This window comes from Pan troglodytes, chromosome 12, assembly GCF_028858775.2.
Source record: "Pan troglodytes isolate AG18354 chromosome 12, NHGRI_mPanTro3-v2.0_pri, whole genome shotgun sequence".
In the NCBI taxonomy this organism is placed as follows: Eukaryota; Metazoa; Chordata; class Mammalia; order Primates; family Hominidae; genus Pan; species Pan troglodytes.
The window spans coordinates 86,008,167-86,032,754 of NC_072410.2; the positions used below are offsets into that span (position 1 = coordinate 86,008,167).

At 44.0% G+C, this 24,588-nt stretch overlaps 1 protein-coding gene across 2 annotated transcripts in view; it reads right to left on the reverse strand.

Annotated features, from left to right (window-relative positions):
• Positions 1-24,588, reverse strand: part of VIT (vitrin) — a 114,312-nt gene that overhangs the window by 25,105 nt on the left and 64,619 nt on the right. The window contains exons 7-12 of one of the 2 annotated variants that reach the window (XM_016948349.3): positions 22,452-22,643; positions 15,867-15,923; positions 14,648-14,713; positions 7,942-7,986; positions 6,311-6,373; positions 2,439-2,586 (exon numbers count right to left, since the gene is read on the reverse strand). In XM_016948349.3, the coding sequence (XP_016803838.1) occupies positions 2,439-2,586; positions 6,311-6,373; positions 7,942-7,986; positions 14,648-14,713; positions 15,867-15,923; positions 22,452-22,643 (571 nt within the window). The remainder of the gene's footprint in view (positions 1-2,438; positions 2,587-6,310; positions 6,374-7,941; positions 7,987-14,647; positions 14,714-15,866; positions 15,924-22,451; positions 22,644-24,588) is intronic. The other variant, XM_016948350.3, reaches the window with a different exon arrangement.

Below are 24,588 nucleotides of genomic sequence, written 5' to 3' on the forward strand. Positions count from 1 at the left end.
GGCGTTAGAATCTGGTGAGAACCCAAATCACCAGGATGCCCCACTTCCTTCCTCTGTGTGCTCTCATGCATACAGTGGGGATTGAAGGGGACCATCCAGGAGAGGAAGCTGGGCAAGTGAAACCAATAGCAGTTTCTGCTGAATAAATGTGTCTCCCCCTCAGCCTCATCATACCCTTCTCGGGCCGCCCTCTCATTTGTTTTGTTTCCCACGCTCCACGGATGGTTGTATCACCGCTGTGCAACACATCAATTCGTCACTGATCACCCCACCTCCTCGGGACCCTGAGACTGAAAGGAAGGGAAAGGCAGTTATCTGGTCTGTTAGTCCCACATTCATTGATTGGATGTCTTCTGAATACAGAGCTGGTCACTGAATTACAGGACGCCAGGGCTGGCAGAGCCCTAATAAATCATCTAGTCTGACCCTCTTGCTATGCAGATGGCAGCACTTACAAGGAGAGGTTAAGTGACTGGCTTAAGGTCACACAGAGGAGCTAAGGCCCGAATTCAGATCAACTGTCAGCGGTTCATTGCGCTTTCCACTCCACCCTGCTGCTGGAGGAGGGCGAAGATGATAGATTAGCTTATGTGAGCATAAAACAGTGGAAAACACACACATTTCCCTAAGTGCTCCAAATTAATAAGAACCCCGTGAAAAAGGCAGACACAAGGGATTTTTTTAGATAGTAAAACTGAAAAGCATGGGGGTAAACTCTTGCTTGTGAATGGCGATCACATTAGGAGTATGTGGGGAAAATGTTTTGGGGGAAGGTGTCTTTATTCTTCTTCCTTCCCTGCAACATTTGTTCTCTAATCCATGCTCTCATCAGCAACACTATTCTCATGCCATTTTTCTTTTCCCTGACATATTTATCATCTTATTTTCATATTATACTATAAAGCTTGGTATATACAAGCTTTTAAAGCAGCTATTTTTAATGCAAGATAACACAGCAAGCTTTGAGCCTCCCAGTAAAATTAACTAAGGACATTTGGCATTAAAACGCGTATGTTTCCTCTCTAGTAAAACCTGTCATCCATTGGCTATCTGTAAAAAGTAACATAGGAATGAAAATGGGTTGGCATTTTGAAACCAAAAAATACCCCCTAAAACTGCACTTTTCTTATTTCAACTCAAAAACTTCAAGATAGATCACCTGAGCTTGAGAGGTGACATTTGCAGCAATGGGTTATTTTTATCTAATTGAGTGTGACTACATACAAGTGCCAGTTAACTCATCTATTAATTTTTCCTGACAGGAATAGAAGGTAGTATCAAATGTGTTATCGGAATTAAATTCTAAAAACACAAATGTAGGTTCTTATGAAAATAAAGCATTTTATTTATTTCTCTTGACAACTCAAAAATAAATATTGATCTCTTTGATAGAACAACCTTGGTTAAAATAAAACCTCTGAAGGCACTGGAGACCCCGCGGGTGTTGTCAGGTATGGATAGTTTTTCTTTTCAGGAGGGTGAGTAAGCTGTGACCGCACTTCTAAGCAATAGGCACCAAAGGTTATGATGGTTTCCACTTCCATCACCCCTTCCACACCCACTGGTCCTTTGTAGAAGGCATGATACCCATCCTGCCCTCAATGATTCTTGGTCAAAAGGCTACCTATTTAAGATGTGTGTATAAATTTAAGATTATGCACGCTTGTTCTTTTGATTGTTTATTATCAGTATCTGTGTATCTGTTTCAGTGAGAAACCTATTCATATCTGAAATAAGAGTGATTTATTACCGCCAAATGAAAGATTGAGACTGGATGTCAACATGAGCCCTCCATTTCTACCCTAAGTATAATAATAGAGCAGGTTGGTGAAAGTCATCTAGGTGCTCAGCTGACTGATGGGGGCCGTCTCTCTTCCCACCCATTCTTCTCCATTGCCTAGTGAGTTTTTCCAGTACCAGTGCAGGGGCCTAAGGTTATTTGGAGAAAAGAGAAGATACAACCTAAAGCACCATGTTCTCTAGGCGTCTAACCTATAGGTGGATAGGTTGTAGCACAGGGTGGAGTCCCTCAAACAAGTGCTGTAATAGGGTTGAAACCAGATCCAACCTTCATGATCTACAGATGAGGAAACTGACAATCAGAGAGGTGAAGGCCTAGCCCAAGGCCACACAGCTGGTTATTGGCTAAGTTAACACTCACACGCATCTCTCCTGTTTGCCAGACAAATAAATATTCTTGAGTGCAAATGCCATCTACTTACAAGTGTTTTTTAATCTGTCCCTTCAGGAAGTCTCAGATTTCTTAAAGGCATCTGGATTCCTTCAGTTTTTTTCATTTACATTTGCATTAGGGAAGAGAACAAATCTGTGCTCAAGGACATGTTGGTAATATTTGTGGCATAAAATTAAGCACGTGGCATAAAATTAAGCACATGGCATGACTTCCTTTCTGGATTCAGAACATTAACTGCACTTACCCATACTGGACAACACCCATCAGTGGACCGGCAGGGCCAATGTCAAGAGCTTGGGCAACATCAGCCAGGAGCTGCTTCTGGATTCGGAATCGCCGTTTGCCAATGCTGGTGCTCCCATCAATTAAAAACGACAAGTCAATTTTGCAGTCTGAGGAACGGAAAAAGACTCTATTATTCTCATGATCTCTCACTGCATTTACCTGGGCATCCTCTTGTTCTTCTTTCTCCAACAGAGCCCCCTGAGAAATGAAAAGAAAGGGAAAAAGAGGTAGGAAGATGCAGGATATATTTATTTACATCCCACAGGGGTTTCCCTGAGCACCGGGGTCTTGGACACTTAGGCTAGTCCTTCTTTCCATAACTGTTTAAAACTCTATGTATCTGCCACAGTTATGGGTTTCAGAAGCAGCGACGTCCTAGCCAAGCTTGGGAAGGCTGTCAATGGTTTCCTAGGCTAAGATCTTGTAAGTGCAGACTCCCCGTTGTGAGAATTCATCAAGACTGAGTCTCAAGAGCGTGTGGCTTTTTGCTCTCATCCTAACTTTTTAGAAACAAGTGTTGGATTTTTATAAGGTGTGAGAGATCTGCAAGGCCAGCACTGAGGGAGGGCAGGAATTATAGAATAAGAAATTGATATCAATCTTCTCCTTCATTTCCCTGGGCAAGGGAACCAAAGAAATTATCTACATAGTATAGGATGTCAGCCCTTGTTCGTAGCTATCTGAGATTTTTTTTCTTTCTTTCTTTTAGTTGTGATGAGGACTAGGATAGTTATTCTGGCTTAGGATCTCTGGATTTCTGTGGATATATGAAGGTTATAAGAGAGGTAAAGGGATGGATAGGCTGCAAGCTCTTTTCACCCTCTCAAACATCAAAAGGAACTAGTGAAAAGCCACACAGGCTAATGGAAATTAGTGTTTCCTTTGCTGTAGACAGGAATGATATCATCTCAGTATAAAACTGACTATTCAGTGCTGATCAGAGGTTCTTATTGGGAGCTATAGATCCCTTTGATTAGTAAAAAGTGAAAAATAAATTATTTAACAGTTGCAATTTAGAAGACAAAAATGTTTCAAAACAGAGCTCCATATAGGAAAAAAAAAAAAGAGTGAGTAAAGTTGGAAATTTCTAGGCTGGTGTATCCGAGAGGACACTGGGGCACTGCCCATTGTGGGTGGGGAGCAGCGGCCAGATAGGCCTGCACCTCTCTAATCTGCACACAACCACCCATGTTCTCCACGGTGCATTGTTGCCACAGAGCTGGAGTCTTCCCATTCTTCAGGAGGAGAAGCTCTGTAGGTGGAGAGGGTTGTTGCTGGTTTTAAAAAATTGTTTTAAAGATGAAAGCAATAAATGAACATGAGTTGACAAAGTTTTGAGCAGAAGAATTGATGAGAAATATTTATTGCTGAGTGCTACTGCAGAACTGTGATTAGGAGAAAAGTTATACCTGAGAATGTGTTTTATTATCTTGCAGTGTTGCATGGCAATCAAAACCAGGGAAGTAGGAGATGAGAGGGACCCGTCTGGGACTGGCTGACTTCACTCCATCTAGAATCAGGGCACCTGTTTGTACCTTGGCTCAGTAGCAAATCTCAAAAGAAAAGCTTTTACCTCCTGTCTGCCTGGGCGTTCAGTGCCTACCAATTCATCCTTTTCAACTGGCTTCCCTTGTCCTTTGCTGTCCCCAAACTGCCTATACCCAAGCATGATCTTGAGATGAAGAATGAAAGAGGCAAATAAAGTCCAGAAGCAGAGTTTAAAAATGCCACTAAAACCTGGGGTAAAGGAAAGAAGAAGCAGCATGTGATTCTCATATGCAGCTTATCATGTTGTGGATTCCCAAGCAAGGCCAACTCATTTTTTTTTCCTGGCAGGGCTTGCAGTGTGAATTGTTGCCAGCAGGTGGCAGTGGAGTTCTTCAGGGCTTGCCGCCTACTAGCACCTACAGTTTGCTAGACTCTCAGGCCCCACCCAAACCTATAGAGACAGATGTGCATTTTAACAAGATCCCCAGGTGATTCCTGTGCACAGTAAAGTTGGAGAAGTAATCCTGAGGTGGAGTTTCCCTTCCAGATGTCAGCAGATTAGTTCAATATGCCTTTTGGAATAAAGTATTTTTGGGAACAAGTGTTAATTAGAGTAAGGGCCAGAGGGGATTTTCTTTTTACATGAATAAAGTACATGGATATTGTAGCATCTATTTTGATTCCTCACAGGCAGTTTTTCTCCTTATTTCTTACATCTGGAATTGTTTTCAGGATTAACGTATTCATCTTATAGTTAGGTCTTAAGAAGGTGAGCTGTTTCTCTATTTGCTTAATTCTCTTTACTCATTAGCCTGATGGCTGATACCACGGTTCCCTTTGCTCCTCTTTTAAATGACAATGGTTCCAGCTCAGGGCATGTTTTGACTGAGACCCATGACTTTCTTATATAGAGGTGAAAACATTCTGATCTGAAGATGCCAACATCAGTGCTAACAGGTAGAATTGGGTTATACAATGTTCAGTGTGAGCAATTTATTATGGCTAAAGAAGAGATCAGAGGTTGAAAGTCAAGGAAGAGAAAGTAAGATATAGTATCTATGGGAATCACTCTACCAATGTATTTAATTGCTGTAGTTTCCTTCAACATGGTACCATTTTATAGACTAATGCTTTGTGTTGTCCAATACATCAGGCCAGTGTTTCTTAACTCTGGATACATACCAGAGTCATGTACATATCAGGGTTGCTAATGCAGCTTCAACAAATGAAGACTCCTGGGATTCACTCTGTAAAGTGCTTCTCAAGGGTAAATGTGCAAAGGAATCAATCACTGTAGAACCAGCAGATCTGTGTTTCTAACAAGCTCCCTGGTTGATGCTGATGCTGATTCTGCTGGTCTCCAGACCACACTTTGGGTAGCAAGGTCTAGGGAGAACCTGATACAGTAGGTATGAGGCAGGAATGTGGGCATCTTTAATAATGTCTTCAGGTGATTCTCATATGCAGCAAGGTTGAGCCTCACTGTCCATTGGTGGCTGACTAGTAGTGACTTTCTAGCGGAATATGCAGGTGCTTTCTTTCCATACCTTGCAGGCTACTACTTTGTCTTTCTCATTTTCCTTGTTTTTCTCTGGTTCTTCCTTTCTGATATCCTCAGGTGGTTTCTCCTCCACCCAGTGTTGTTCTCCAGGCTTAAGTCTTCTGTATCTTCTTACTTTACTGTGTCTCCCTAAGTCACATTTTCTGTTCTCATAGCCTCGGTTTCGAACCATAGCTCATCGTCTTACAACTCTAAATTTCTGATTGGGCTGTTCCTTCTGAATATCAGACCTGGGTAGTCTTCTCTCTACCAGATCAAATGTCTCGAAGAAAATGATAGACATAAACCTGCTTCATCCCCAGTGTTCCTCATTGTAGTACCATTTACCTAGTCGCTCAACTCATCTTTAACTTCTCCCTCTCTCGAACCTCCACCTTCCATCTTATAGATTCTCCCTTCTCTGTATCTCTTGAATATGCCCATTTATCTTCATTTCCACTTCCAACTCCGAGTTCTGGCCACCATCATTTGCACTAGACCATTGCCCCTGCTAACCTGCCCGTCTCCTCCTTTCATCCTTCCTTGTCTTTCCGTTCCATCCCATTCTTCACCCTGTTGCCATAGTGATGTTAAAACATTTTGATCCTCTCCCCCTCATGCACATAGACAGTTTATATCCTTCAAAAGCTTCCCTTTCCCCTTAGAACAAGGTGTCAGAAGAGGGGAGATAAACAGATCCACGGTAGGAGAGAGGCAGGTTTGAGTGGGAGTGAGTGGGAAGAGAGGAGAGAGCAGTTCAGATGTCAAAGACACCGTGGGTTTCTAGTTGTCAATTAACTTACTTGGATCTCCCAGGGATACTGGCTCCAAAGACTGTGTGCTCAATTCTTCTTTTGGAACAAGTCCTGGAAAGAGCAGTAAAACTTTTGGTGACTTACAAGGAAAGGAAGCAGCTGGCCTTACCCCATGGGAGGGGACATAATGGATATTCACACCCAGCTTGGGGGCTTGGCTTAAAGCTAACTGTGCTTTTTTTCACATTACCCCCATCCTGAGAAAAATAATAAATTAATATTTACTTACAGCCTATCAAAAACATAGTACTCTGCTGGGGGATTTGAAATCAGGAGACTTGAGTTCCGTTCTTGTTAATTTATTCTTTATTCTGAGCCTTAGTTTTGTTATCTGAAAGCGTTAAGCACTTGGCCATTGTAAATTATGTCTCTGTAAAATTCTGAAAATCTTGAGCCACAGAATGTGTCTTGCTCGAATAAACCTCCACCGTGCCAAGATCATGTAGGTCCTCAGTCAACATTTGGTGATTGAGACAATGAACGAAGATGAGTAAGGCACAAGAAGGACAATCTAATGAGGATTGGATGTGGACTGGAGGAAGACAGTTTATTTAAAAGTAACTCAAATAAGAGGGCTTAAAATGCAACTCCTCCCTCCCAGGTGTTTGAGACTAGAAGTAGAGATTCAAAAAGGTTTCATGCTCTCAGAAGCTGTGTGTGTGAGTTGCATTTCAGCCTTGGGGAAGGGGGTGTCTTTAGAGCCATTTACATGGGAGCCAAGTTCATAAATATACCATTTAAAGAAATAAAGACAATGAAAGCGAATCCTTTTAGGCTTGGTAACACGAATGGGCTTCCCAGGCAGAGCACGCTTGCAGCACTGGAAGTGAGTCTCCCCGTTTTCAGGATGCCCGGAAGTTCCGGGATTCCCCGGAGTGGAGGAAGGTGCGGGGGTCTCTGCTCGCGCTTGGCTGCAGTGAGCTTTCTACTGGCTTGTTATTTTTTCCAGTTTGCAAAGCACATGATTTCATCCTTCCGTTAAAGGTCAGCTAGCTCATCCCACTTCCTCACATCATTTTAAACATTCACTTTGGGTGGCTAACGGCATTTCGCAGCCAGGAGCCTGTCGTGGAAACGCCCCAAGACTCTGCGTTGGAGGAAGGGGAGAAGTACAAGTCCAGAGGCGGAGTCCTCTCCTTCACCTCCTTCTTCCCCTACCAGTACAATCTTCCCTCCCATGAAGAGCTGGAAGGTCTAGTGTGTTGGAGTTTCAAATATTTAATGCAGTACGCAGCAAACAACACCCATTCTTGTGAAGGGAAAACCTGAAAGCCATTTTGCAAAGGAGGAAGTGGAGTTGGAGGAAGTTAAAGTGTGCTGCCAGATGGAGTCAGGGTCCAAACCCATTTTGAGGGTGGGAAACTAGCTCCCTTCTGGCTTTTTGTCTTCACGTTTCCTCTCTCCCTTTTGTTATCCAGTATTGCTCCTTACCCCAGGCCTCCCTAGGGAGGGAGTTTCAATGTGCCCTTTGTAGGACCCTTAAATCAGAGGCGGGAGCCATTAGAAATCCTAGGCTAGTGGAGCTCGGCCGCTATGCCAGCTGGATTATTAGACTCTTAGTTCTGCTATCCTGCGCATCTTGATCCACGCGTGGCTGAGAGGTTGGGCTGTATAATTACCTTCATCTAAAAGGACCGATCCAGGTTTCCATGAGTCCATCTCTCCTGATTTTCAAAATTGAAAAGAAACAAACTTGTTACTTAAACCAAACCAGCAGAAACTCTTGAGTGAATTGCCGGGATGATAAGGTTTCCCAATTGTGTCTGAAAGTTCAATAAAGGAATAGAGGGCCAGAATTTTGGATGAAGCAACCTGAAATCTGTATGATTTTTTAAAATCTGAAGCTCTTAAAGTCAAAGGCGTAAACATCTTTACCAATTTCTTTTTCATTATGCACCAAGAATCTTGGAATAATGGGAATCCTTGGATTCAAAAGGAACTAAAAATTCATCCACTCCAAACCACCTCCCAATCTGTTTTTGCAACATCTCTGGCCTGTGAGTGGCTGGCTAGTGCTTGATACCTCCAGAGACAGGGGATTCATTACATATTCAACCAAAGCAGTAGATTCCTTCTTGCACTGTTGAGACTGAATCTTTTGCCCTAAATCCTTTCCCATCTATCCATACATCCACACTTATTAAGCACTCACTATATGCCTAATATCGTTCTAGGTACATTTGTCCCACCTGTTTGAATTTCCTTCCTTGGAACTACACTGAACAAATATGGCCCCTTCAGGGATCAGGCAATCCGCTTATTTCCCGAGATTCTGCTTCTCACTGTGTGACTCAAGCAGAATAAAGGAAAGTGGCACCTGGACCTGTATGCAGTAAGATGTTTAATGGCCTTCACCACAAACTGGTGCTAATGAAGTAGAAGGGGTGGAGGGGAGGAGGAGAGTCTTACTCAATAATCTCTGATCTTTTTTGGAAAATCATGGCTGAGAGGGGCTCAGGGACAGCACAAATGTGTCAGGAAGCCTTATAACACACAAATGGCTATTTCCCTTTCTTTCTGCCCCTCTCCCTCCTTTCCTCTCTTTTCCATGTCTCCCCTCCCTCCCTCCATCCCACCCTCCCTCCTTCTCTATTTTAGCTCAGAAAGTTGAAAGCATGATCAACTGTTTTATTTCTTAAAGGCTATCAGCTTTTCTGCCAGCTGAAATTACTAACACACTGAAAAAAGGGTGATATTTTTCTTTATGTGATGAAGATGCCAGACAGTTTTGAAAGGCAATCTGTTACTGCACATTCTGGTTTAATGGTGAGACCTGAGTTTAATCTAGTTCAGTCATTAACCAGGTGTGTGACCTTGAGCTAGTCACATACCCTTTGTGAGCCTTAATTTCTTTGTAAGTAATATAAGCAGATTGGGCAAGATAGTCTCCGCATTCAAGATATTTATGACATGCTTCAACATTCTGATCAAGAACATTCTGCTTCTTTAGCCTTATTACTTTATCGCCACCTACTGGTGAAAATATGCACTTTACCCTTTTCCTAAAAAAATGTGCTGCTGGCTTCCCTCACTTTTTGCCCAAGGCTTGCTTGCTTTCTCTTTCCTTCTTCCGATGCACTCTTGAATGTCAGGAAGATTAGGATGCTGGGTGCTCTCTTACTTTATCAAGAGATAAACAGTCCCCCAACATCAGGGATTTCCAAGCGTCTTGCTCCTGTCCTAGAAGCCTGTCCTTATATTCATGCCACTTTCGGTTTGTTTGGGACAAGTTTGAACCAAATTACATTCATCCAAAAGCCAAAGGCTGAAAAATATTTGGACAGCTGAGACTTGGTGTTTTTTGGACTCAGTAGTAATGAGAAGTAAATTTGTGAGAACATTTGTATTCTGGCGTCAAGGAGGAACAGGGTGGTATCAAGAAAAGACATCAGAAGCCCATCCTGGGTCAACCAAAGACCAACTGGGAGCCTGGGGGGCTCACTTACTTTCTTTCCAGGTTTGCCTCCAGTTTTTTGCAGTGTAGGATTGTCATAAAGACTTTCCCTACACTGTCACATGGAGGAGACTTGAAGGAGGTAAATGTGTATAAAATCACTCTGAAAAGTGTAAGTCACTCTTAGAAAACCAGGGAATTATTTTTGTGTTTTTGTGACAATTCTTGCTTGGTCATCTCATAGATACAGTCAGGTCTAAAAGAAGTGTTGGTTCTAATACTGCATGTTCTCACTTACAAGTGGGAGCTGAATGATGAGAACACACGGTGGGGAACAGCACGTGCTGGGGCCTGTTGGAGGGTTGGGAGGTGGGAGGAGGGAGAGCATCAGGAAGAATAGCTAATGGATGCTGGGTTTAATACCTAGGTGATGGGATGATCTGTATAGAAAACCACCATGGCACCCATTTACTTATGTAACAAACCTGCACCTTTGGCACATGTACCCCTGAGCTTAGAATACAAGTTGGAAATTAAAAAAACAAAGGTGTATTGGTTCTGAATGATTTCTGGGGTAAAAATGTAGAAGCCATTGGTGTTTATGGAGAGCTTGCTTAGTGTCAGGCACTGACTGAGCACTTTCTACGTATTAAGTCACAATCATCCAGTGAGTTAGGTGCAGCTATGATCCCATTTTACAGGTGAGGAAACTCATGCACAGGGAGCGGCAGAACAGAACTTTAAGCCCATGCGGGCAGGCTCCAAAGCCTACCCCTAACCACCATCTGTTTATCACAAACGAGGAGTCATCATCGCTTCAGCACCTCGGGGTACTTGGTTAGGGCACTGAAGAGCTGGGCCTGGCCCAGCCACCTGCAACTCATGCTAATGTAGTCAAGTCTTCAAAAGGGCCCAGAAGGATGCCTGCTCCTAAGACTGTGGTGTGATCTTGGTGCTGGTTCCAGCTCCTTCTGTTCCATCTAGAAGTCACCAACACAGGACCCAAGCAAGAGCTGCAAACATGGCCCTTTGGGCTCTCAAATTTTATAAGACAGAAGCCCGAGTGTCCCTTCAGCTCCCTCGTTTCTTCCCAGTGACTCCCCTGGGGTGTAGTTTTTAGGAGGAAGTGGCTCTGAAAGGCAGCAGGAATCTGGACCAGCAGAATTTCTAGGCTTCCCTTCCCTTCACCTGGCTTCATGTCCCAAGGGCTGCACTTTCCCTGGAGGGCTGCTTCTTGCTGTACTGAAGTGGGGAGCACTAAGAGGGTGGGCTGTTGCAGCTGTGCCCAAGGTGTCGCCATGCTGGTAGCGCATCACACAAGGACTCTCAGAGAAGGCTGAGGACAGTCTGGGGTCCTGGGCGTAAGCCATCATGCCAACAAAGCGTCGACAGTCCCAGGTTTATAAATGGGCTACCATCCAAGGCTCGGTGTGGGGTATTTTTTGGGAAACCTGGCAGCCTTTTCTCTTGGAAACATTAACTCCATGGTTAGGTTTCCAGACCAGTGAAGCTTCTTTGACTCAAACACAGCTCATGGTACCAAGAAGCCAACCAGCATAAGGATGGTTCTGAGGAAAAGCCACCAGGTTTTAACTTGAATTATCAGGAGCCCACCAGCCCTGCCTCCTCCATACAGCAGGAGTAGCCTGCCCCAACTCCCAGAACCGTGGTAGGAGGGGTAAAGGCTGGCAGTGGGGGACGCAGTGTGTAGGAGGCAGTGGTGTTGCTGATGACTCTGGAGTAGGAGAGTGTGGGGCCTGTGAAGGCAAAAGCCCCAGCAGCATAATTCTAGAATTTGAAAATATTTGATTCGTGTTTGTAGCTCTAATGCACAGGACAGTATCTGACATATAGTATGCTCAGTACATTTTTTAAAAATTAAATAACAGATCCCCTTCATATGAGAGCTTCAGCTTAAATGGGGGGTGCATGAATTTATATCTGTGGCTGAAAGCATAGTGGGAGAGAGTGGCAGGAATCACTCATGGGTGACACCTGGTGTCCTGTAGAAAGGAGGATGACAGATCATCAGGTCCACATGTAATTGCTTGTGTCTGGGTTGATCTAAACACAAAGGAGGTGTTTAGTGTGGATCGCAGGATTCGGTTGCCCCGTGTGATATATTTTTATCAGTAAAGGGAATGGAGACAGGTGGCACGTTTATCCATTTTTCAGATGACACAAAGATTACAAGGATGTTAACACACTAAATGACAGAACTAATACTCAGGAAGATTGCAGCCGACTAAACGAAGGAAGGATTTAATAGAGATATGTGATTTTCCAGTGTGGGCTTCAAAAACTCGATTGTGTCTAGACAGGATTGAGGTGACCTGCTTCTACAGAGGTATATGATAAAAAATCCCAGCGACTTTAGGTATTGCAAGCTCAGTAGGAGATGAGCCAGTGGTGAGACAAGGCTTACCCCAAATGGAAGTTGGGATGTTTTAGTGGGAGCAGAGTATTGAGGACTAGAGAGGCAATTGCCTGGCACACTACCCTGGCAGCACTGTGTTCTGCTCGGGGTGCCCTGGTGTATGAATTATTAATAGTCTACAGCATAGTTAGAGGGTGTACTGCCAAGTCCAGCAAAGACCTATTGGAGGGATTAAAGAGATATCCTGGAAAAGATGAGATATAAAAAAAGACATGAAGTCTAGCTTCATGTATTTGAAAGGCTCTCAAATTTAAGGCACTCTCAAAGGTTCTCAGCCTTTTTATGCTCTCAAAAATTGTCAAAGACCCCAAAGACCTTTAGTTTGTACGAGTTATATCTGTTAATTTTTATCATTTAGAAATTACAACTATGCACTTTCTCATTTGAAACAGAATACTGACAATTTATTTAACTATTAATTTACTTTATTTTTACTTATTTTATTTTATTATTTAATTTTAATTTTAATTTTAATTTTTTTGAGACAGAGTCTCGCTCTGTCACCCAGGCTGGAGTGCAGTGGCGTGATCTCGGCTCACTGCAAGCTCCGCCTCCTGGGTTCATGCCATTCTCCTGCCTCAGCCTCCCAAGTAGCTTGGACTACAGGCGCCCACCACCACGCCTGGCTAATTTTTTGTGTTTTTAGTAGAGACGGAGTTTCACCATGTTAGCCAGGATGGTCTTGATCTCCTGACCTCGTGATCTGCCCTCCTCGGCCTCCCAAAGTGCTGGGATACAGGCGTGAGCCACTGCGCCAGGCCATTTTATTTTTTTTGAGACGGAGTCTCACTCTGTGACCTAGGTTGGAGTGCAGTGGCGCCATCTCAGCTTACTGCACCCTCCGCCTCCCAGGTTTAAGTGATTCTCCTGCCTCAGCCTCCCGAGTAACTGGGATTACAGGCGCGCACCACCGGCTCATTGTTGTATTTTTAATAGAGACGGGGTCTCACTATGTTGGCCAAACTGGTCTCGAACTCTTGAGCTCAAATGATCCACCTGCCTTGGCCTCCCAAACTGCTGGGATTACAGGCATGAACCACCGCACCCGGCCTAACTATTAATTTACTTCAAAGTGACAATAGAATTAGTATATTTTAATGTAAGCATTAATTTTTACCAAAAAATAACTGTTTTCTAAAACCAAGGGTTCAGTGAGAAGAGTGACAAATGTCTCCAATGTCTATCATAATAGAAGATAGCTGGAGTCTGTTATCAGCTCCTGCAGTCAGTTGTGATATGTTGTTGTTGTTGAAATATGTGGAGAAAATCTGTCCTCACAACAACATGTAGTCAGAGAAGGGAAGATGTCACAGAATCTCTGAAAGCGGGGTCTTTGGACCACACTTTGAGAACCACTGGTTTAGACAAATTAGTAATGAGGAGCTGAAGTTCTGGATAGTTACGTCTAATAGTGCCACCCACCACATGAAGGGGCTGGGAATTCCCTACCACTTGAAGTTATTCGATATAGGGTAAAGGCCTCTGTCTGGCACACCATAAGTGATTCATTTTTAGGTGAGCAGTTAGACCAGATGTACTTTATACAATTCTTTCCAATTCCATAATCTGACGATTTTATAGCTGAGGAACTGGGCAGCTTGCCTTGTATACATGACTGCATCTGAGATGAGAGTTGGTCGAAGGATATCTAAGAACTCCAAATGTTCTTACCTGCCTTTACTCAGGGTATGCAAATGGCTTCCTTCCCCTGTAGGAGCCATAATGGAGCTTCATAACTAGTCTAGGTCTGAGCACCTAGAGGGTGTTGGGGGAGTCCTTTAAGTCAGGAACACTCTGAGAGTTCATGGGAGACACTCAGAGCAAAGTTGCAGGGATGATGGTGAGGAGAGAAGCCGCAGAAATTGGGTAGGATTTGAAGGTAAAGGAACATCTAGGAACATCTGTGTGGGTCGAGACAGAGTGGCATTATTGGGAGCATAAAGGAGAATGGAGAAGAAACAGAGAATCCCAGAGCTATAGAACTGGAGGATGGTAAACTCAGAAAACGGGAATGAGGCCAAATACATTCAGCAGAATACAGCATTGAAACAAACCCAACATTGTCAGGCAGTAAAAAATTGAAGATGCAAATCAGGTAATGTGCCTCCTTGCCAACCATCCCCCATGCCATATCCGAACCATGTGCTGTGTCTGGGTATTTGTGCTTTATCCTGGAGGACTGTCTGAGGATGGGCCTGGTAGGTGCAGAGAGGCAAAGAGGCTGCTTAGTGAGGGAACCTCTTGAGGAGACATAAAGTAATGACAGCCCTTGGATGTCTTCGTTGACAAAGATTTTCTCTTTGATGCACTGAGAACAGATCAATCAAAGAGACATTTTCTCGAGGTTAAAATATCTTAGCATGCTCCCAAACTCTGGTGACCTGAAGTTGAGCTGCAGAGGCCAGGAACAAGTGTGTGGGGAGGCCCTCATGTTTGCAAAGTGCCACAGAGCAAATTCCTAGGGAGCAGAGATGGTAAGCAGTGGGCAGCTTACCCAGGCTGACATCCGCTCCAACAGGTTTCTGGAAGGCAGCTCCTGAAGGATCTTGCCTTTGGGTACCTGAGGGGATTATACAGGGTCAGCCGATTTACACACAACCAGCAGGCTGCTTTCTTTCCTTATTTTGCCCCCGGTGAAAATTACCTTAGTTCAGATTTTCCTTGGAAGTCGGCCGAGCTCTCTGTGCCTGGCTGTACTTCTGGGGGTTGCAGAGGAGGCAAAAATCTTGGCCAGGGGGACAGGAGGAAACAGTGCTCCATGGATTGGGCTCCTGTAGAGTCCCACAAGTCTGTAGAGGCCTAAGATGGCCTTGGAGTCCTTGCCCTGGCCAGTGTTCTCATTCTCAAGCCTTTTTGTCCAGGACAACAGCATGTGCATTGGCAAAGGTGCAATTGTGAAGCTCATAGAAGCTGCTCGCCCTGACCAGAGGAGCCCATTGGGCCCCTGTTCCTATCCAGTAGCAAGCAAAACAGAACCTACAGTTTCTAAGAACATGTGGAGAGTGGACGAATATCCCCCAGCAGGGAGAAGACCTGCTTCTGATCCTAGTGTCCTGTGGCTTCAGAGGGAATGGTATACTTCCACCAAGTCTATCAGCTCATAGACCGGGCTGTGCGTAGAGTTTGTGGAGACCATCAAACCCTGCTAGATTTTCCTTTCTAATCTCTGCAGGCCTTAACAGTGCTGCAGAGAAGAGAATTTGCTGGATTCCTAGTTCTTCGGCCAAACCATACAGAAATGAAGACAGCCAGGGGCATTTCAGAATTCATAGGTGAACTCCCGGGGAGAGAGAATGTGTTTCTGTCCCCCGTGGCATAGAATTACTTAGGCAAAAAAGAGAGAAAAAAATCCTCTTTCCTGGGAGATGATACAAATTTCCCTTTGTGTTTTACCGTAGTTCCTCAAAAATAAGCCCCAGAGAGTGTCCCTTTTCAGGTCTGTAAGAGCCCGGTTACTGAATCCTGAGACATTCCTATCACAACCTCTACAGACTCGCTTCAAGGGAACAGAGAGTGGGACAGGGCTTTGCTTACTTAACCACTTCTTTACATGTTTTCTTAGAAGTTGGGCCCTTGAGTGGCATCTTCTGTTGGCCTAACTGGTTTAATAGTCCTTGTCCAAATCTAAATTAAATGGCAAAGATGTGGAGAGGAACTGCATGTAAACAAGCTTAACTTTCATCAGTGGCTGGAAAGGGAGTTTAAGGTCTTACCTGGATCAGCTCCGGGCCTGTTTTGGCTGCTTGTGTAGGTGGCAGTGGACCAGAGATCTGTAAGGACATTTGACTGGTCAGAGCATGAATTTTATTTAATTAATTAATTTATTTATTTATTTTTGAGTCGGAGTCTCGCTGTATGCCCAGAGCTGGAGTGCAGTGGCGCGATCTCAGCTCACTGCAACCTCCGGGTTCAAGCGATTCTCCCACCTCAGCCTCCCGAGTAGCTGGGATTACAGGTGCGTACCACTAGGCTCAACTAATTTTTTACATTTTTAGTAGAGATGGGGTTTCACCATGTTGGCCAGGCTGGTCTTGAACTCCTGACCTCAAGAGATCTGGCTGCCTCAGCCTCCCAAGGCATGAGCCACCACGCCCGGCCAATAAATTTTAACCTGACTGTTTTCATTCTTTCTATGATCCAACCTAGCAAGACATTACCAAGGTCGGAAACAAGGTGAAGCTCTATATTTGGGCAGTCCAAACCTGCCTTGGAAGAGGAATTCAAATGAAAAAAAAAAAAAAGAGTATTTAACCTAAAACACCAACTAAAAACTACAGGTAATAATAACCTTTGTATTTCACAACTATCAAAGTATCTATCTTTTAGTCAAATGCCATATTTCTTTACACTTCATTATTCTTACAATAATTCTCAACTGTGCCACTCATGGGGAGGTTGAAGTAATCCTTCAGTAGAAATGTCACTTAACATTCAGCAATTTGCTTAAGCTGCGTTAACATGGTATTGATGCAAATAGCATTAGCTTTTCATCATTTTTAGAGGTACACAATGGGTTATCCTTAATTACTCTGTGAGCGAAGGAAACACACTTCAACATTCATTATTTATTGAGCAATTTCTCTAAAGCAAGGTTTTAAAAGGGAGAAGGGAGATAAAGCATTCTGTTAAGAGAAATGCAAAGCCTTTGGAAGGGAAAGAGGCACGTAAAACCCAGCTGACGGAAATAACCAAATGTCATGAAGGGGAAGAGCAAGAGGGCATGGAAAAAAATATCAATTTGTCTTAGAACTGGAGTTATCCAAAATCAGCTTTTGACTCTTTTTGTCTATGTTCTAATTATTTGGCACAATTTCAAAGTAGGTTTCTTTGTTTGTTTGGTTATTTTTTGTTTTCAGTCAGGCTCTCACTCTGTCCCCCAGGCTGGGGTACAGTGGTGTGATCAAAGCTCACTGCAGCCTTGAACTCCTGGGCTCAAGTGATCCTCCTGCCTCAGCCTCCTGAGTAGCTGAGACTACAAGTGCACATCACCATGCTCTGCTAAGTTTTTGTTTTGTTTTGTTTTTGAGATGGAGTTTCGCTCTTGTTGCCCAGGCTGGAGTGCAATGGCATGATCTCGGCTCCCCACAACTTCCGCCTTCCAGGTTCAAGTGATCTCCTGCCTCAGCCTCCCGAGTAGCTGGGATTACAAGCATGTGCCACCATGCCCGGCTAATTTTGTATTTTTATTAGAGATGGGTTTTCTCCATGTCGGTCAGGCTGGTCTTGAACTCCTGACCTCAGGTGATCTGCCTGCCTTAGCCTCCCGAAGTGTTGGGATTACAGGCGTGAGCCACGGAAGCTTTTTTTTATTTTTGTAGAGTCAGGGGTCTTGCTCTGTTGCCCAGGCTGGTATTGAACTCCTGGCCTCAAGTGATCCTCCTGCCTCGGCCTCCCAAAGTGTTGGAATTAGGGAGGCATGAGCCACCACGCCCAGCCTCAAAGCAGCCTTATTTTCTGTTTAATTATGCAGATAACATAGGCTTACTGTAAAAATAAGATGATATACTATGCATAGTAAGCAATCACCTTTTATCCTCTAGCCAGCAGTTACTGGTATACAATTCTGGCATACAGAGTTGTATCCCTTTTTCTGTGGGATGTACATGCTCTCATGTACAACACACGTTGCAAAAATGAGATTGGTTCCCATGCTGTTTTGTAGCCTGCTTCTTTGACTGAATGATCTGCCCCAGGCCAATTCTCTTGTGGCACTAAGCGCACATATTTCTCAACATTTTACTACCTGTATAGTAACTTCTTTAACCATTCTTCTAGTGATAAACAATTAAATTATCTCCTTTAAAAAATTATGAACAGCATCTGTTCTCACCCCGGGTTGATAATTACCTTAGGATATATTCCTGGAAGTGTGAATTCTGGGTCATTTCTCCACACTCTCATCCAAACTGTGTATTATCGATTTCCAATGAGAGTTGCTGAGAAATGATATTTTGTTGTTTAATTTGTACTTACTTGATTCCTGGTGAAGCTGAACATCTTTTTTTTTTTTTTTCTTTTTCTTTTTCTTTTTTTTTTTTTTTGAGACGAAGTCTCACTCTATTACCCAGGCTGGAGTGCAGTGGCACGACCTCGGCTCACTGCAACTTCTGCTGCCCGGGTTCAGGCGATTCTCCTGGCTCAGCCTCCTGAGTAGCCGGTATTACAGGTGCACACCACTGCATCTGGCTAATTTTTGTATTTTTAGTAGAGATGGGGTTTCACCATCTTGGCCAGACTGGTCGAACTTCTGATCTCGTGATCCGCCCGCCTTGGCCTCCCAAAGTGCTGAGATTACAGGCGTCAGCCACCGGGCCCGGCAAAGCCGAACATTTTTATAACAATTTTTTTTTTTTTATTGGCCATTTGTAGTTCTTCTACTGTGGCTTGCCTGGTTATGACCTTTCCCCATCTTTCTTTTGGAATATTTGTCTTTTTCTTACTATTTGTAAGACTGGATTTTAAGAAAAGCCTTCTCCAAATACCTTAAGGAAGATAAGCCTTCACTGGTGAGATGAGTGTTGGTAAGGGAAACTGTATGTGGAAGGAATGAGCTGTGATAGATGCTGGCCTCTCTTCCTGCCTCAAATTTCACTTTCTCTCGCTTAGCGGTCCTTGGTCAGAAGGTGGAGCCCAGGGTAGAGAGGTGTAGGATCTCTGTCATCGCTATTCCCTGCCACTAGGCGGCGCTCTTCTCCCCTCCCTGGTCTACCCTTGGTTGTGGACAAGTTCAATGCTAGCTCAGCTGAGGCAACCATGGCATGTCTTGAAATGAACCTGATTAAGAAAACAAAGGAAGACACAGCCACTCCACCTCCTTAGCCTGTGGTAGATTCACCCAGACCTGTAGCTGAACCTGGAGGGATTTTCTGTCTTTTCCAGAACTCTTTCCTAAGCATATCTATAGATCTGGCTCTCCCGGCTTCCCCCTCTGTCCCTGGGGATGCCATTGTCCTTGGCCTTTCCCATGAAGAACAGCCTCCTTCCTGCACCTGTAGGAAGTCTCTATTGCTCTGGCTTTCGGCTCCCTTACCCCCAGCCTTGACTCACTCCCTTCTGTCTTGCTGGTGTGCACATTTATGGGTCAGTTAAGGGGCCATGATGCGGCTTTGGTGTCCAGCCCCACCTTCCACCTGCATCAGCTCCTCTGCATGGGCTGGAAGAACCCCTGTCTCTTCCTGCTATGTACTTTCCGCTCTCCCTTGAGCCCTCTCCAAGTTCCCATGTCTTGTATCAGAGGCAGATCTTGATCCCATTGTGGAGTACAAATGAATCACAGACCCCAAACACAGGTAGCTCCTGTTTTGGCTACATACTCTTCAGGTGTCCTAAGCCGAAGCGACTTGCTGCAGGGATCTTGATGGGATGTGTTCATCGATGTAGCCCAGATTTAGAACAGTGCCTGACACATAGTGGGCATTCCATAAAACGTTTGTTGAATGAATAAGTGAATTAGGTTTTGCTTGAACACCCTGTCCACAACCAGTTCTAGAACCTTTTGCCTACAGCCACATATATAAGAGGAAAAATCTTTAATAAGTGCAATAACAGCAGCTCACTTGTCTATCACAGTATAAGGAGATTTGCTTTCCAATTTTCAGCCCATTTGAAGGAAAAACATGACTTATCTAAATATTATTTAATATAGTTGGACTGAAATATCACAGCAAATATCTATAGCCTTAAGATAGGCATTCATGCAAGTCAATTGGCTGCCTAGTGCTGGGGAGGAGGGGTTGGGGAAATGATGAGTAACTGTTTATGGGCACGGGATTTCTTTTGGGGGATGAAAATGTTCTAGAATTGATTGTGGTGATGGTCACACAACCCTATGAATATATGAAAAACCATTGATTTGTACTTTACATGAGTGATTTGTATGGTTTCTGGAAAGTCTCTCATGAATACTTTTATTTTAAGAAGACATAAGCAATTAAATATTAATTTTCACTTCTTTCTAGGCCTTCAGAAACTCCTTTGAATAGGCAATACAACTTTTAAAAAGCTCTCCCCCCTTCCCCAGTTTGGTTCCTATCCTAGCCATTGTGGTGAATGCTTCATGGCTTGCTTGCTCCGAGCGTTTGTCTAGCAGTCTGTGGATCACCATAGAAGTGGGTGCTGGACAAGGATGAAGAAGGAACACTGATGGGCCAGGAGGCTGTTGTCCAAAGCTCCTGTTCCCAAGCCAGGAATAAAGAAGCTTTGCCAGGTTAGGAGCCACTACTGCAAGTTTCTTAGGTTTTCCACCAGCAGAGCCCAACTTGCAACAGATTTCCAAGCTCCCAGCGTAGCCAAATAAATATGCCACATGTTTAATTATATGTGTTATGTAAGAATTTAAAGTCCTCTAAGGAGAAAACAGGAGCAAACAACTAACTCAGATACTCAAAAATCTTTGAAAGAATCAAGGCATCTGAAGTCAAGAGCCTGAAATTTTAGAAAGGAGAACTTCTGGCTACAGAACCCCTCTTAACCCTTGCCATCCAGCATCCTTCCTGTTTCTCTTTTGCTGTCAAGTATTGTGCACCTGTGTTAATATTATCCTGAGTTAAACAGGAACAGAATGGTGGAGGAGTGTTTGATGTATTTCAGAACACCAAAAATTCTTTTTGCGGTATTCTTATTTTGGGACTTTATATCATAGCTTCTTCAAAGAGTCGTCCATAAAATACCATAATAATAATTCTTATTTCAAAAAGTTATTGGGAAGATTAAATAAGAAAATACATGCAGTATACCTGGTAAATGAGATATATGTACTACATGCATTCTGTTATTTATTATTAATTCAAGAAGAAGTTGGCTGTGCTGAGCACCTTTTAATTTTGCCATACTAATCATGCCAAGATGTGCTCTGCCTGGGCCTGGGGTGTTCATTTTTGGCAGGGATGCTCCCCTGCAAGGAAGAGGAGAGCCGGGCTGCTGGAGTTTGAATTCCAGTTCTGCCACTTCCCAGCTGTGTAGGCTGGAACCAGTTTCCTCACTGCCTTACTCCTTGGTTTCCTCATCAATACAATGGATTATTGAAATTGGAAGTCATAAATCTACTTCATAGGGTTGTTATGGAGGATTCAATAGGCTAATATTTGTAAGGTGTTCAGAAGATGGGCTAGCACATTCAAAGTGCTGATTTGCATTTTTATTTATTTATTTATTGAAACGGAGTCTCTTTCTGTCACCCAGGGTGGAGTGCAGTGGTGCGATCTCGGCTCACTGGAACCTCTGCCTCCCAGGTTCAAGCGACTCTCCAGCTTCAGCCTCCCAAGTAGCTGGGACTATAGGCACATGCCACCACACCTGGCTAATATTTGCATTTTTAGTACAGATGGGGTTTCACCATGTTGGCCGGGCTGGTCTTGAACTCCAGGCCTCAAGTGATCTGCTTGCCTCGGCCTCCCAAAGTGCTGGGATTACAGGCATGAGCCACCGTGCCCAGCCTGATATGCATTTTTTAAATAAGAAGATGGATAGGTAGGTAGCTGGCCTCTGCTATGGGAGTGGAGAGGGGGAAGGGTCATGCTACGTGGCAGTAGTGACTGGAAGCTGGAGGCGAGCCTGAAAAGAACAAGTCCAGAGCACTTCCTCCTGGAAGGAAAAAGTGGCACCAGGTGGGAAATATTCAGAAAACATTGCTAAGACAATAGTGGAACTCCAGCTGCAGAAGTTTTCGGCCCCTTGCTAGAAAAGTTCTGGAAGTGAGATAGATGCTTATTAACTTAGGATGGTGTAGATATAAGTCTGTGCAGAAATGAGATCAGATGATCAGATGGGCTCCTTAGGCCCTATTTGATGTAGTACGAGATGAAGTCCATAAACTGGACCTTGATAAAACCTTCAACATGATTTGAGCAATGGGTAAAAGTAGTAAGACAAAAAACCATCAGAAAAGGAACAAAAACATTAGCTGACTTTTCCTAAAGGGATTCTTTTGGTTTTGTTTGCTTTTAATATTTGAAGACTTCCAAGTCTGTACCATTTGTCACTTAAAAACCAGTAACAACAACAATAAACCCCAACAATGTTTACATAGAAATCTACCATCCCTTCAACTGAGCTTTTGGAGAAATGAAGATTTTGCAATGGGAAAGTATTCTATCTTCAGAAGTACGGTGACAGCAGTCTTATTTTTGAATCTACATCCTCCCTTGAATCTAGGAGGAGGACACAATCACATACCCCCGGCCCAGTTCTCCAGTGCTCCCCATTCACCCAGCCCAGTAGATGCTCAGACAGAGCTGTTACTCTAAAAGCCCAATTTCCCATTTCCCTAGCACAAAGCAACACATGGTCTACCTACTGACCCATCTCCTGGCTCCTGTGGCCCACTGATTGTGGTCTGGGGATGCTGGTGGTAGAAGCAGCAGAAGGGGATGGCCTTGGCAAGGTGGTGGGGGTGGCCACAGCTACAGTGACAGCCAGAAGCTGCATCAGAGTGACCGGCTGTGCAGTTGTCCCTGGAATAGGTGGCCTCTGATAGGCTTTTGTGGTCTCACCTGTAAGAAAATGGAATTATACCAGGGCCCACAAAATAACCTGTACACTCTTATAGAACTAGAAATAAAATAAATGTTGATTGAACACTAGCTATGAGCACAGAGCTGTACTAGCCACGGCGAAGGGTGAAACCCAGGTAATAGCCACATTCTTGCCTGAAAGAATGTATGCTCTCAGAGCAATCACTCAATCAACCAAAGATTCAATAGCAATAAAATAAATGACAGGTCAAAACTATAGCAACATAGAACATAGACAAGGCAGAACATGATTAATTGCTGAATTACTTTGCCTGGCACCACTAGCAATGGTTTATGTACATATTTTTTTGTTTTTGATTTTTGCTGATTTGATTAGCATTGGCCTTGGAATAGAAGACAGAAAGGTGCATTTGGGACTTTCACTATGACTTAGTCTTAGAGAATACGTTTCAGATGCTCTGGTTTAGGTTGGTTCATGACTAGTCAACTCCTCTGGGCCCCAGTTTCCTAATATGTAAAATGGGGTAATAGAACTAACTGGATGGTAAGAATCATCCAGATTCTACATTTTTTTTCTTTTTTGAGACAGGATCTTGCTCTGTCACCCAGGCTGCAGTGCAGTGGCACAATTATAGCTCACTGCAGCCTCGAACTTCTGGGGTACAGTGATCCTCCCACCTAACCTCCCAAGTAGCTGGGACTACAGGTGCAAGACACCATACCTGCCTAATTAAAAATTTTTTTTTTTGTAGAGAAAGCATCTTCCTGTTTTGCCTAGGCTGATCTTGAACACGTGGCCTCAAACAATTCTTCCATCTCAGCCTCCCAAAGCTCTGGGATTACAGGTGCAAGCCACGTGCTCGGCCTAGATTCTACTTCTAAATGGTGCTCTTCATCCACGTGTGATGATTTAGATCACTTCTCTCCTTTTAAACACCGCTGTAGTTGGCTCCCTATAAAGCAAGTCTCAGTTTGTTAGTGCTCTGAGAATATCTCTGAAGGTTTAGAGCAAGGGGACAAGTGGCTACCCACTGGGCATTGGGGTTTGTCTTGAGAACTGTGGGTTCTCAGGGAGACACACAATGGCCCCCAGAGTGAACAGCTCCTCGGTCCTGGGAAGGAACAACTCACTGTTGCTTGTGCCTGCTGGGCCCCATTGGGGCATGCCAGCTTCTGTCCCTGTGTACCTGTATCGACTGCTAGGGCTGCTGTAACAAACTACCACAAACTGGGTGGCTTAAAATGACAGAAATTTATTCTCTCACAGTTCTGGAAGCCAGAAGTCAGACATCAGCATCACTGGGTCAAACTCAAGGTGTCAGCAACACTGAGCTTTCTCAGGAGGCTATAGGGTAGACTCTGTGTCTTGCCTCTTCTGGTTTCTGCTGACTTCTGGCATTCCTTGGCTTGTGGCCATGCCACTTTAGTTTTCAAGGCCAGCATCCTCAGTTGTTTCTCTGCTCCGTCGTCATATGACCTCTGATATGGTTTGGCTCCGTGTCCACCCAAATGTCACCTCAAATTGTAATCCCCATAATCCCCACCTGTCAAGGGAGGGACAAGGTGGAAGGTGATTGGATCATGGGGGCGGTGTCCCTCATGCTGTTTTCGTGATAGTGAGTGAGTTCTCACAAGCTCTGATGGTTTTATAAGGCAGTTTTTCCTCTCTCTCTCTCTCACCTGCTGCCATGTAAGACATGCCTGCTTCCCCTTCTGCCATGATTGTATGTTTCCTGAGGCTTCCCCAGCCATGTGGAACTGTGAGTCAACTAAATCTCCTTTGTTTGTAAATTACCCAGTCTTGGGTAGTGTCTTTATAGCAGTGTGAGAACGAACTAATACAACCTCCTCCTCTATGGATGTGAAATAATCTCCCTCTGCCTTCCTTTTACAAAGATGCCAGTGATTGCATTTAGAGCCCACCTGGGGAATCCAGAATAACCGCCCCGTCACGATCTCAGGA